The sequence below is a fragment of the Apostichopus japonicus genome, chromosome 12 (assembly GCF_037975245.1).
Source record: "Apostichopus japonicus isolate 1M-3 chromosome 12, ASM3797524v1, whole genome shotgun sequence".
Lineage (NCBI taxonomy): Eukaryota > Metazoa > Echinodermata > Holothuroidea > Aspidochirotida > Stichopodidae > Apostichopus > Apostichopus japonicus.
The window spans coordinates 11,151,333-11,165,234 of NC_092572.1; the positions used below are offsets into that span (position 1 = coordinate 11,151,333).

Here is a 13,902-nt window from a genome sequence, read left to right on the forward strand (position 1 = left end):
AATATACGGCACTTGTTGAAAATGGAAGTAGGGATTGGGATTATATTAAAATTTTCAGCCAGAAAGTTCCAAACTTGCTAAAAAACAGACACTTTCCCCATAGCAACACTGTCACCTATAAAATATAAATTGATAGCATCTCAATTGTTTTCTTACATATTAAAGTGCTAATGAGATGAACTTTTTTGAGCTTGTTTTTGTTTAAACAAAATAAGGTCAAGTTTTACAAAGAAACTATATAATATTATATAATATAATATTCTTATGTTTCACACAAGTTTTGATTGAGTTGTCAAATGCTTCTGATTTTGCTCCATGTTTATATAAAAGTGACAATTGATAAGTACTTGTTTGTGTTTCTGTTTTCAGTATATGGATTGGGATCCAAATACTGGTTATTTGTCACAATTTTTTTTGATTAGCGATCGTAGTGGACGAGGCATTTACTCGTTATTTTTTGGAAAAAACGAAGCTAAAACGTTAAAATTTGCTCCCTATCACATCAACGAAATACCGACAGCTCTGAATCAATAACCAATGATAGGTGTTACTCTTTCAACTGTGACTGATATAAATTTGTCAAAACTATGAAATCAGCTCCTGTGAACTTGTGATGATACGTACATTTTGGAATAATATGAAATAAAAAATATACGATATATATGCCAACTGTGTTTATTATTATAAATGTTTAACTTACAAGACATAGTCCATTGTTAGCATACTTGCCGTGGTAACAAACCACCAATGTATACAGTCATAAATCAATCAAAGTTTGTCACACGCTAGAGGTCTCTTGATCAGAAGTCATTACAAAAACTTAAGAACTGTTTCTTTCAAATTGATAGAAATCTTTATTAATCATATAAACTACTTGTGGTGCATTTTAAACATGAACTCTTATCCAGGTTTTATGAAGATCCCGAACTTTCTGTTTATATTTTAAAATTCTGAGTTAACATAACAACCGTATAAATTACACACCAATATGGATTCATAAAATCTATAACATTTAAGAAGCAGTCGGTGAATCTTCGTCGCCCTTTGAGGATTAATGTCTAACTGTTTGGCATCTATCCTGTTAGCATATATATATATATATATATATATATATATATATATATATATATATATATATATATATATATATATATATATATATAGCTGATCGTCACCGACGCACGCACCGTCTATGAGATTCCCTCCAGAGCGGACGCACTCACCCTCAGTGAGATTCCCTCTACAACAGACGTACGCAACCTCAGTAAGAACAGGTTCCTCTGTACGTGGCGCACGCACGCACCCTTGGTGAGATTCTCTCTACAACTCACGCACGCACCCTCAGTAAGAACAGGTTCCTTCTCTTCTTGACGCACGCACGCACACTCGGTAAGATTCCCTCTATAACAGACGCACGCACCCTTTAGGTTCCTCTGAAGACAGGTTCCTCTTTACGCGTGGCATTAAACTACGTAATCCGGATTATTACGCTTTCAGGTTTTGATAACATTCAAAAATCCTTTTCCCAATACAAAGATTTATTTGCAATCAAGGTTATTTTCTATATAACTTACAACAAGCTGACATGATATTTCATCAAAATATGTTATGATAACACAACTGCAACAAAATAGTTTCTTTTCAAAGGTTTCCATGGTGACTGAAATTTTTTTTTTTTTTTTTTTTTTTTTCTCCTCCATTTATTGATAACTTCAGTCAAATTAACAGACTTCATATTTTCATACTATAGATGCTTCAGATTAAATAAACGTCAAAACAAAATAACAGTTGTTCTAATAAACAGCACAATTGATCGAACGAGATTAATGGAAAAGAGAATCACATGTCCTAAAGGCTTGTTTAAGCTGCATAAAGTTAACCTTACTTTTACTACGATATCGATGTTGTGTGTACTTTTTTACACTTATTGTAAACTTAAATTTATAGAAGAAATCCTCTACAACAGGAATACATTTATTCAATTTACATTGAAAGATGAAATGCTTCATATATAAAATAAGAAAATTGTATGGGTGAGCTACATCAACACCGAAACCAAGAAGGATATCCTTCTTGGAGAAGAAGAATTGCTTATTTAATAACATAGCCTCAACCCCTAAAATAAAGGTGGATGTCACACTACACTCCCAGAACAGATGTTCTATACTTTCAATATGCGTATCGCAAAAGGTACAGTTTGGAGAGTCGGATTTTCCGATAGTATGAAGAAGTTTATTGGTCCCAATTATTCTATGTAAAACTCTAAACTGAAAATATTGGATTTTTGATTCGGAAACTGTAGCCCAAGGAATACTGTAGAATCTATTCCAATCTTCAGTCGTCAAGTTGTTGAACACATTAGCCCATTTACGGCTGGCGGTAGGTGACTGAAAATTTGATACATGACAAGATACAACTTCTAATAATTTCAAATGTCTTCCAGTAACGAAGACTTCATTGTAATATACGATATACTCTAAACATTCGTAAAATATTGCGGGGTTCTTTGTTAATTTTAACCAGCAGTTTTATCATGATACTATAAATACCTAGTTTTTAAACTGCAATTAATTAAAGCTTAAGATACTTGTCTTCGTAAATGTTTGTAAATGCAGTAGCGTATAGCTTTTTAATATTAACGTGGGAAAAAACAGTTAAACATTTCGAAAAATACTTATTTTCGACTTTTGGACTTCTTAAACTTGATTTTCCTTTATAATGAGCTGCATAGACTACCATACTAGTTTGTCGGTAATGTAGGATATGTTTTTTCGTTATTAATTACTTGTTATATATTTTTCATTTATCTTGGAAACTTTTCGAAATTGTTAGCAATAGCACGCGGTCTTTTTGATAATATCGTGGTACGACAAGATTGTCCTTTTACTTCTCTATGTAGACAATTCTAAAAATATGTTGATTATGATACCGTTTGGTTTTTTAGTTAAAAAAATATATCAATATATATTTACGGAACAGGAACAACGACAGTAACCAGTGTCTTAGTGGGGGGGTTTTTTTGCGTTATTATTTTCATGTTTTTACATCATGGCAAAAGTATTCTATATGTATTTTTAATGTATAATAAGCTAATGATGCTTTATTTAATCTCGCGCACTAGATAAAGTTAACATTAACATTTACATTTGTATAAACCATATATTGATTGAAGCATTCAAACAAACAATCGAAAATATTTAATCTTTGAATTATTAGACAAAAGATGAGACCAAACACTTTCTGGATTGCAATTTGTCCAATAAACCCAACACACTCCAAAATTACATTGTAAGTGTTACATAATATTCTAAAGTATTTATGAACTTTAATTTATAATGTAGTATGCATTAGTAAATTATTAAACATCATTGTGCACAGGATGTATATATATCCTTTAAGCTCACGTCAAAAACTCTCATTAAATTTTTCCAGTTTATACGTTGCAACACTTACGTTTTAGTAGATACCGTAAAACCGTCAAATAAATCACTAGTCTACAATCAGCCACTTTGGTATTTGGTAACACGAACCCTTATCCATAAGAGTGCGGCTCACTATGAGCTCTTTCATGACACATTAAAATAATAAACTATTTTTTAAGAATCATTTTGTTTGTAGTCGCAAAGTATTCAGCTTATCATAATTCTTTCGTCTCGCACCCTTTTTAGATATGTTTTCTCTTTTCTCTTTTTCACTGTGAAAGAGATGATATTGAGAATTATATATTTGATAATTGTTTACACATAGAAAATATGATATATACAGCTATATATTCAGAATTAAAAATTGTTTAAACATAGAAAATATATAATTTGAAAGTTATAACTGACCACGTAGCACTATAGTAACATTATCGTGCTTGTTATGTCACCAACTGTTTAGTAAATAAGTCATGACAGAGAGTGTAGACAAATTTTCATTGCATTCGTTATTTATTTATTTTTACCTTTTTTCTATACGGTCGTACGCATGGTCGGTATTTTCGTTGGCGTTGTCAGATTTCTCAGATATTTCTGTAACACTTCGAAGAAATGGACATAAAGAAAAATGTTGATTCAATGTTTTAGAGTGTACAAAAGGATAATTCATTTGTTGAGATGATTGTTTGTTGTTTACCTTGCTTCTACGAGATCGTAAATCTTGCCTGCAATATCTTTCTCATTACCAGGAAGGCATGTTTTAGATTTCCCAGACATATCTTTAACGCTTTGAGGAATGGCAAAAAGAAAATAACCTAGTAACGCTCAAGTTAATTTCATGTATCAATTAACGTAAAACACTGAATGCAAATATTTCTTACGTTTTTCATTATGACAGTGCAGCAGTAGACATGTAGATATATGCAAAGAGTATGTATGTATGTATGAAATTACCTTTCAGAGCACACTGTAAACAAATCATCGATTTCATATATTTCTTTGTCTGTTGGAAATATGGAAAGAGTATAACATGTTGCGATGTAAAGGAAAACACTGAACTTGGTTACTACCAAACTGACGATTTGTTGTCCTCGGAAACACAACCCCCACACCCCCCTCCCGAGATAATTCAAATAAATATGGGAATTTTCCAGAAAATTTACAATCTTGATTGCATCATTTTTTTTAAATGTAGCTTGATCTCACTGGTAAATGTATTACGGTTACAATAAAAGTTGTACTTTGATAAGCTACAGGTGTCACTTCTAACGTTGCTCTGCAAAGAAAACTTCAAGGCGAAATAGTCACTGCTCTTTTACGCTTAATACACTCCGATTACAAAACATTTGAATATATCAAACTTTTGTTTGTAATAAACCTAGGTAACAGTTACTTGAGATATAGACAAAAGAAGCTAGCTGCTTTGAATCTGCTATACTTTTGTGTCGGCTTTCAGCTGTACCTTGTTCGTTGTCTTTAGCGATGCATCCATCATATTTTTCTTTATCATCCGAAGCTACTTTGAGTTGTTTGATGTTCTTCCCACTAAAACAAAACAAAACACGTCTGGAAACATTTTGCATTTCTATTACTTCGTTTATTAATACATTTAAGGGATTCATAATGAAATGCCGTATCGTTCGTTCAACGTGAGATAATATTTTAAGCAAGATATTGGTTACATCATGGGCAAAAACACATTTAGACAGATAATAGAAATATATATGTATACTTCATAGGCTTATATAACTCTGAAACATTGACAGAGAAGTATTTGATATACATAATAAAGGAGAGATCACGCGATACTCGCAATATTTTGTATCCACATCCAAACTACCGATCCACTCTGAACCTGGGCGACCTTGCATCGAGAACGTGACTGTGTGATCATCGTCAACTGTGTATTATTTGCTGTGGTTACTTGTTTGGAACGTATACAACAAATAATATTGTGAATGGTTTTACCGATAACTCTTCGACGTGGTGAGTGTTTGTTATAGTAAAACGTAAGACAACCCGGATGAAAACCCGGATGAAACACCAAGCAACCAAACAACCGATCCACTCTCAACCTGGGCGCCCTTGCATCGAGAATGTGACTTTGTGATTATCGTCAACTGTGTTTTATTTTGTGGTTGATTGTGTGTGCAACATTTAAGCTCAGCAAATAATTTATGTCTACAATTTGCACACGTTTCTATCGTTTGATGTATTTCGTATTTGTCCGGTCAATGGATAAAAGTGTTGTTTACTATGCGATACGTAGTATCGTAGAAATCTAATAAATACCTTATTTATAATTGTGACTTTCAATATTTTGTTTAAAATCATTTATTTAAGAACAAACATAATTCGAAAGATATTTACCTAATCGTCGACGGTGAAAGGAATTCATCAGTTGAATAAGGTTTACTATCTGCGAAAAATACATTCATAAGGCACCTTAGTAAATGATTTACATAACAACCAAAGACATGTTGATACTGGAAAATGAAAATAACTCGTCCACATTAGAAAATACATATATTTAAAGTACCTGTATTGTATATCCGCAACAACATTCAAGCTAAAGTGGTGAACATAAGCATACCCTTACAAGAATGTGTTAAAACATTATTATCAACTCTTCGGGTAAGCTTAAATTAATTGATCGTACAATTGGGCGACAGCACTGCTGCCTTGAGATTTACTTCTCACTACTTTCAATGGTATTGAACTTGTCACGTTTGAACGCAATGTATTGTCTGCACCGTTTTTATCTTTAGAATACGGCCCCTGTGGTTCCGGGACCAGGGCCTCGCACCTTTACAACCCTCATTCGTTACGCAACTGATACAGTCCGCATACGTAGTAATGATCCCAGAGAAAAAGATCATGCAAACGATGTGCAGGGCAATATCGCAATTTGAGAGGCTGCAACAGATGCAAGATTTTTCATTTTAGTGTTCGGTTATGTTACACTTTACCTTCAACGGCCATATAACTATTTGATACGTCAGCGATTTGATTGTCTCCTGCTTCAGTTTCGTAATCTCCATCGTTCAATTCTCTTAAAATGAAACAGAAAGGGAACTTTATGGAACTTTGTCTATTCATCTATCAATCTTTAACAAACTCAATTTGTGATTTATTATATGGCTTGTTTATTATCACAGTGAAAGTCAGTGTAGTCTTTGTGTACTTTGATTAGCACAGGCGTGAAACATTTGTTAAATGTAACACAAAATGTATAAATGACCTCCAAAAGGCTCTATGTTGTAGAACCCTAACACAGCAACAAGTGAAATAACGATTACCTTCCGTCATCCTGCATAGATACTTAACATATGACAGCAATATTACGTGTCACCACACATAATCAGGTGACTGTGTTTACTGTATTGAAATGATGTAGCAATGGTTATTTTCTATACGTTATTGATTGTTTCCAATGAATGTGAAGAGATGCAACACCACCATATCAGATTCCCACATACTTTCTGTCTTAAGACAATGTAATAGTTTAAAAAATCGAATATGGACGGACGAACTTTACTGTCCATTATTGAAGTTGATGAGGCGATTTGCTTAAAACATAAGCCATTGAGGCGATTTACTTAATATACAAGCCAATGAGGCGACTTACTAAATACATAAGCCATTTTCATTGTCATAGATGAGGGCATTGCCTGCTGACTGTTTCGCGATTATGTCAAAAACTTTGCATTTATTTATATATCGTGTATCAATAATCAACTAGAAATAATGATGGACTGATGTTGTGTTAGTAAAAAGCCAGTAAACCAAGACCTGAACTTTGCACTGACGAAAGAAAAGCAACAAGGAAGTTCATTGTGTTAAATTCAAAGGTTCACTTGTATAAGTCATATGCGCTCTAATGACTTGATAGTAATTCCCAGTTATGTACGCAAAATTGCATTATGAGGATAATCTTGAACCAACATATACAGTGCAAAGGAGCGAATGATTTACATACATTATTTAGTAGGTATCTCGATTTAAGAAAGTGTGAAGTGGGTAGGTGAAAAATGGTTGAGTAAGAACTCTCCATATCAAAACTATTAAAATTCCACCTGAGAATATAATACCAAGAATGTCTCTTATATCTTATATTTTCATGAACGATGTGGCTTACCTATTATAGTGTAATGATATTATCGATTCTTTCCGGGCAATATCTGCAAAGACAAATGTGCAGTAACTATTCATTTCTTTCACAGAACACAGACTTATATCATTCTTAACCGTTCTTTCAGTTATATCGTGTCATTTTCCTAGCACATGCGCAAATAGCGAGATATTTGACCACATTAACTAAAAGTGAACAAAAAGTAGCAAATAACCACGTAACACAAACTAAATGAATTGAAACGAGCATGTATTCATAAACATTGATCGACTATGTGACCCTCTCCAGAAAAGAAACGATCAACATTCGGAAATCATAGACTGCTTGATACTGGAAAAGTAATAAAACTAGGTAGTTACATTTTCGTTTCAGTTGTTTTTCGTAACTTTGTGTGATTCTAAATAAGAACTGTGATTCTCACGTTTAAGTCGATACAGAAGATCTACGTCATTAATATGATTTGTTTGCTCATAATTAGCAAGTTTGAGAACCGTTTAAGCCAAAAGCATTGTCTCGCAAATGTAATACTTTAGTTTGTTTATAAGCAAATTTTTCGCTCAATTTTATCATTCCTAGTGCGATTTGGAGTTGGATCAAAGTAAAAAATGATGTATTTATATATATATATATATATATATATATATATATATATATATATATATATATATATATATATATATATATATATATATATATATATATATATATGGTTTTGTAAAAACAAAGTTATACTTGCTATCGCGAGAAAACTGAACACAAAGCTTTCATATTCGTGCTAAATTTTATTTACATTATTTTATTACATTAACTAATTCATTTTTGGGGAATGCTTTGTGCCTTGTATTATAGCTCATTTTTTATCGGCATTTCGTTTTAAATGAAGTAACCCTTCCTAGTAATTAAATGTAGTATAATGGTATTTGTATCAATATTAATTATGTTAATCTAGCAACCTAAGTCTTGACTCAAAAAAACATTAAATGCGATCAGAAATCCACTTTGTTAAAAATAGACAAAATGGGTTTTGGTTGGAAAATATAATCTACTTTTCTTCATATCGGTATTAGTCCCACGTAATAATAAACGAAATTTACAACCTTCATAGTACTTTCGTACTTTTAATCAAAATTATGAAAGGCATCATTGTAGATTTTACTTTTAGAAGAGTGACTTAACTTACCAACCCCGGACTTTCGCATAGTTTTAATCCAAAATATAGTTGCTGCTGCTACACAAATGGTAAGAAGAACGGCGGCGGTGATGAAGAAACGGCCTCTGCTCCATATGCCTTTATCTTGAAGAAAAATTGAAGGCGGTTCACTATTAATAGACGTTACGTCAAAGACTGACAAAACTGTAGTTTTAGAAGTTGAAAATATGTATACGTTACCGCTCTTTAAGCGATCACCGCTATGGTGACTTTTGACGCAGTCACCATAGTAGTGTGTTTTCGTCTGGTGAAAGTTTGTTGGTTTTCAGAATTTGAAGTTGGTTATCTGTTCATTACATTTGGGTATTTTGGGCTGTTAACCTGTGTTTCTATGAGTTGGAAGGTTCTGAACAAGATAAGGCATATTAAACAAGATATTCATATTTTATTGTTTTATGTCATGTTATTAAATTGCCCATTTTCTTATAACGTAGGTTTCGTACAAACATAACATAATATCAAGGATATTTATCATATCAAGCGCACCACGAAAGTAAGGTAGGTTGAAGAACGTGAGAAGTTGGTATACAATTACAGAATAAAAAAAACTATGAAAAATATTGTATTTGGGCAAAATTGTGTAATATTTAAGTTAATTACACATAAATAACTTACAGCTTATAACCTCAGTCTCATCCGAATAAGATGTCCCAAGAAAATTCTCTGTCATACATCGATAGAAGACCAACGACTCCTCTTTTACCCTCCAGGAAAACGTCACGCCAAATTTGGTTGTTACACTCTCCTGAATCACTCTGGAAGGTTTCATTCGAGACGTTTGCCAAGTTTCATTAGATAGTTTCTCTTCTAAACTCACGTTTGGATTCGGGTTTCCGTTCACGTTGCAAATTATTTTAATTTCTTTGCCTATCTTCACATATAGTTCATCATCTCTGGGCAGTTTATGTACCACTGGTTTGTCTGTTAAATGTATTTAAGATGTTCATTTTAAGCAGGTTATATCATGGTACCAACTTATTAGTTATTAGTCAGTAAGACACTGTTTCATTCCAAGTTTGATGATTGCGACAATGTAGACATAACTTGATATATTCAATAAGTTTGTTACCCGAGCAGTAGTGGGCTGCCCCTTTACTGCAATCAGAATATTTTATAGCTAAAAATACTCAAAATTAATCATTAGAAGGAAAATATGTTCTTCGAATGACTCATATTTAGTAACTGTATCCTTATCTGTATAACAACGCAAAGGTCTACAAGTCCAATTTCATTTCTAAATAATTACATAAAGTAGTTTAAAATGTATTAAATATGTTTGATTGGACGGTGGTGTACATCCATTATCACCTTACTTTTAACAGCAATTGGTAAATTGTTTCGTAAGTTTGCCAACCCGACAGGCGTAAAAGCACATATTCTAAAGCTGTAGGCCTACTTAAACGTTGTTAGCTTTAAGCATTAAGGAAACAACAAAATGTGATATATTCATTGTTCGATTGTATCCGACAGACTTACTACAACTCGAAGGATATGTATAACATTTGATAAGATCATAAGATACTCAACGTCATGTGAAAATTAGAATTGAAAGTGATCAAAATCTTACACTGAACATTTAGAACAGCTGTGGAGAAATGGTTTGGAAAGCTGGATGTTCGACAAACCAGCATTTTGGCATTATATATGGACAAACTCCGGAACATGACACTGCTACACGCATTACGTCTATTCTCATTCCTCTCGATTCTTTCTTGCGTAGTGGACACGACCGTTAGTGGATCTTCGTTAACTGACCAAAAATAACCAACGTTATCGTATTTTGAGTAACTTGCATATTCTACACAACAAGTCGCTGAAATGTTTTCACCTTCCACGGTCGATGTTGCATTTAAAGTAACTGCTAATTGTCCTGCCAGGAAAGAAGAATTTTTTATAAGTCTAGTATAAAACTGATGCATATAAACAGACACTGCAAAATTTACCTATATGTTCATGTATGACATGACTTGAAATATGTTTTCATGTGACATTATTGACGGTTTTAAGCACTATTGTGTTTACTATTTGTGATAAGGTTTATAGCGTTACACATTTTTTCAAATAATGTTAACTTTACAAAATCCTAACGGTTTATTATCAATTCACTGCCGGAGGATAAGGAGAAAGGTAGGGGAGGTTTCAGGGATAGTGAGCTATTATCTGCGTGAAACGTTCCCGATCAAAACAAATGCACTTTGACTTAACAGATATTTCTTCAATATAGTCCTTAAATATTTCATAGCAGCCTATACATTAGTTTGTGTTATTTTTGTGAGACCAAGAAAAGAAACAAGTCTGCCTATTTTACCTTGTACTTGTACTCTCCATTCTCTGTTTTTACTCTCGGTAGATGAAGACAGTTCATACTGATTGCAAGAATAATTCCCTGCATCTGTGAATCCAATATTATTCAATTCCAACGTAGAAATTGACTTCTGTACTTCCACTTTGACCGAGATGTTACTCTTATCTGTCGTTGACCCTTCTGAATAATATGATATAACGTTACCATCATGTTTCCACACTAACCAATCCATTGTAATAGTTAATGGACAAATTAAAGACAATGGTTCCCCTTGTAGTACTGTATGTGTCTCAATGACTGGCACATTTTGTCCTGTGTGGAAAATAGTACATATGCCAACGTAAGTTTTTGTCAGACGTTTCCTTTAGAACTGTCCTAATAACTAGTTAGGCAGACACAACAAATCAATTTTACGAAAGTTTTTAAAATGATACGAAACAAACAAATGTATTGACATGTAGCGATATATTTAACAAAGATAATAAATAAATTGAGCATTTCTATAAGAAAATCTGTGAGCACTCACCATCAGCAACTCCTAGGTTTAAAATTACAAAACACAAAAGCTGTAAAAGGAGAGACATCTCAATCACCGTTAGATACATTTCCGCACTGGCTCGCATGTTAGACTGTGGCTGATAATGTCTCTATACAGGAAGTAATAATTAGTACGTGCGGCTTCATCTTGAATGCATTCAAACGGAACAGAAAGGGAATTTTGGAGAAAATCGGTATAACCCACGCAAATGCTTCACCAAGGCACTGAAGTCCAGAATCAAGTCTCAAGTGACTTTGTTTTAATGATCGAGTCAATTTTTTTTTTTGGGGGGGGGGAAGAAATATTACCAAATCAGGTAACTTCATTTACCCTAGTCGATTTTTTTTGTAGAATGAAAAAAAGTTTGAACAACTTTTTCGAGTCGATTCTGAAGGTCATTTACCCTAGTCGATTTGTAGTAGAATGGAGAAAAGTTTAAACAACTTGCTCGATTCGATTTGCTCTCTTATCCTTGTGCAACTTGAGTTGTGTCTCGGCACCAATTAACGATAGACAGATGTTACAGAAATGTCGTTCTTTTTTATTAAATTTATGATCATGATCTATAATCACCTGTTTCTGAGCACTTGTATCGTATATAGTAAGCAATACCACATATTTCGACTGCTGAAAATTCATTTTAAGGTGTGAAACATGGTGAACGTTTTGTTACAGTTTTTTGCCATACCAAAATAATCTCTGATTAGTTACCATGCCTTTGAAGTAATGAAAAATCACTTTATCAAGTAGAAATTTACTCTTATTTTTGTTTTATAATTAATGTCTGTTCAACGAAGTTGAACTGCAGGTACAATTGCCCATCACCTTATACTTACTTATTGTTTATTTCAATTTTCTGCGGATATGTTTCTATCCTGTGCAACCTATCAATTTGAGCCAGATTGCTACTTCTTTTAATCGCAATGTGCTATCTATTTAAGAAAAATGGACACTTTAAAACATCAGCATGAATATAATCGCTTTGAAAACTATCCCTTTGTAACTGTACAGTTTGTCTTGTACTTAATTAACACAAGTAATCAACGCGAAACGAGGAAGAAGATTGCAAACTGCTGCGAACAACGTAGTTAATGAATACAGTAAAGCAATCGTGAACAGTGCGTCATTAGTACGTCACTGATTAAGCAGCCTTTCATTTTCTTTACTTTTTAAACTGTTCTCTGTTCTGTGCGACTACACCGTAGTCTGTTCTAAATGTTACAAAATAGCATTCTAACGAATGCTATCGCTAAGTTTCTGCTTAAGCCATTTTGAGTACCCGATAGTTCAAAGCTAAGTTGAGGCTTTAATTAAAGAACAAACTGTAACTACAGACTTTATCTTAAACTAAGACTCAATGTTCCTAACACTCATGAAATCGTAAGCATTAGTAAACGTTGATAGTATGTAAAACATGCCTATGTAAGATATTATTATATCATCCCTCACTTAGGAAGGATGAGATACTGTAGTTCATATGCTAGTTGTGTCCTGTACAGCTAGGTTACCAGCCTTAGCAATTGTTGCCATGGTAACGGTTATTTTCCCGGATTAGCAACTCTCTGGTGTCCCATTATTACTGCGGGAGTTGTCAGAACATGTCTGCGTGTGTGTATCCAATTTTGTGTCTTCCTAAACGGCTGGGCAGATTTTCTTCAACCTTGGTTTGAAATATCCCACGTTAAACCCTTGTCTCGCAGACTCATTGGCTTATAACACTGAATTGATGTAAAACCTTCACAGATACAATGAAAATGTGAAGTATTATCAACTATGTGGTTGCCATGGGAACCAAAGTCAAACGTCACGTGGTTAAAACCCATTTGTTTGAATAGCTCATCCTAAAAGGCGCAGACGAACCCAGGTGTAACCCATTGTCTCTCGCAGTGCACGGAACCAAAGTTCAGTGATCAAAGATCACATTTAGTGAAACAAATTGTTCATTTCGTCATTCGAAATCAGTGTTTGCTGCGATAACATATGCAACTCGTTGGATTGACCTCTTGTATTTTAATATATTTTTATAAACAACTTTCTCTCTTCCGATCTGCAAAAAAAAAAATATTTATGGATATTTGAAGATGTTTGAGCTAAGGGGACCAATTATGTTCATAAATTAGCTTTAGGTTTCCTTTATTTAACCATCCAGATAGATTTAACCATCCAGATTCTACCTCCAGATTGGGGTAAGCTCAACGAAGTTTGCTTTTTTCTGTACGAAATCATCAACAACTTTTATATTGATTTCTGGAAATGCAATCCGTAAAATCTTCCATTGTCTGACGAAAGTATAAAAAA

General features: G+C 33.4%; 2 protein-coding genes and 1 long non-coding RNA gene across 4 annotated transcripts; 1 reads left to right on the forward strand and 2 right to left on the reverse strand.

The window, feature by feature from the left end:
• The first annotated feature begins 1,172 nt into the window (after positions 1-1,172).
• LOC139977811 (uncharacterized) lies at positions 1,173-3,180 on the forward strand. Its single transcript, XR_011796699.1, has 2 exons — positions 1,173-1,656; positions 2,384-3,180. It is a non-coding gene; the product is annotated as an uncharacterized lncRNA (long non-coding RNA).
• LOC139977810 (uncharacterized) lies at positions 2,400-6,348 on the reverse strand. 2 transcript variants are annotated; one of them, XM_071987463.1, is made up of 6 exons: positions 5,790-6,341; positions 4,882-4,964; positions 4,374-4,422; positions 4,117-4,206; positions 3,947-4,021; positions 2,411-3,694 (listed from the first exon to the last, which is right to left on the reverse strand). In XM_071987463.1, exons 1-6 carry the CDS (start codon positions 5,855-5,857, stop codon positions 3,604-3,606), a joined length of 456 nt encoding a protein of 151 aa, XP_071843564.1. In that variant the 5' UTR covers positions 5,858-6,341; the 3' UTR covers positions 2,411-3,603. The 2 variants fall into 2 exon arrangements, with proteins under 2 accessions (XP_071843565.1, XP_071843564.1); XM_071987464.1 differs by lacking the exon at positions 4,117-4,206 and having other exon boundaries at positions 2,400-3,694; positions 5,790-6,348.
• Positions 6,349-6,377: 29 nt separating this feature from the next.
• Positions 6,378-11,832, reverse strand: LOC139977353 (uncharacterized). The gene is made up of 7 exons (XM_071986642.1): positions 11,593-11,832; positions 11,070-11,378; positions 10,329-10,631; positions 9,377-9,682; positions 8,732-8,845; positions 7,558-7,600; positions 6,378-6,471 (listed from the first exon to the last, which is right to left on the reverse strand). Exons 1-7 carry the CDS (start codon positions 11,687-11,689, stop codon positions 6,378-6,380), a joined length of 1,266 nt encoding a protein of 421 aa, XP_071842743.1. The 5' UTR covers positions 11,690-11,832.
• Between the last annotated feature and the right edge of the window lie 2,070 nt (positions 11,833-13,902).

Bases quoted from the DNA above. Each gene is read 5' to 3' on its own strand.
- LOC139977810 (XM_071987463.1), bottom strand. From the start codon at position 5,857: ATGAATGTATTTTTCGCAGATAGTAAACCTTATTCAACTGATGAATTC. The intron at 4,207-4,373 runs GTAATTTCATAC...CATTCCTCAAAG, and splicing joins TTTACAGTGTGCTCTGAAAG to CGTTAAAGATATGTCTGGGA. The intron at 4,022-4,116 runs GTAAACAACAAA...ATTTCTTCGAAG, and splicing joins TACGATCTCGTAGAAGCAAG to TGTTACAGAAATATCTGAGA.
- LOC139977353 (XM_071986642.1), bottom strand. From the start codon at position 11,689: ATGCGAGCCAGTGCGGAAATGTATCTAACGGTGATTGAGATGTCTCTC. The intron at 11,379-11,592 runs GTGAGTGCTCAC...TTTTCCACACAG, and splicing joins AAACCTAGGAGTTGCTGATG to GACAAAATGTGCCAGTCATT. The intron at 6,472-7,557 runs GTAAGCCACATC...TTTCATTTTAAG, and splicing joins ATATCATTACACTATAATAG to AGAATTGAACGATGGAGATT.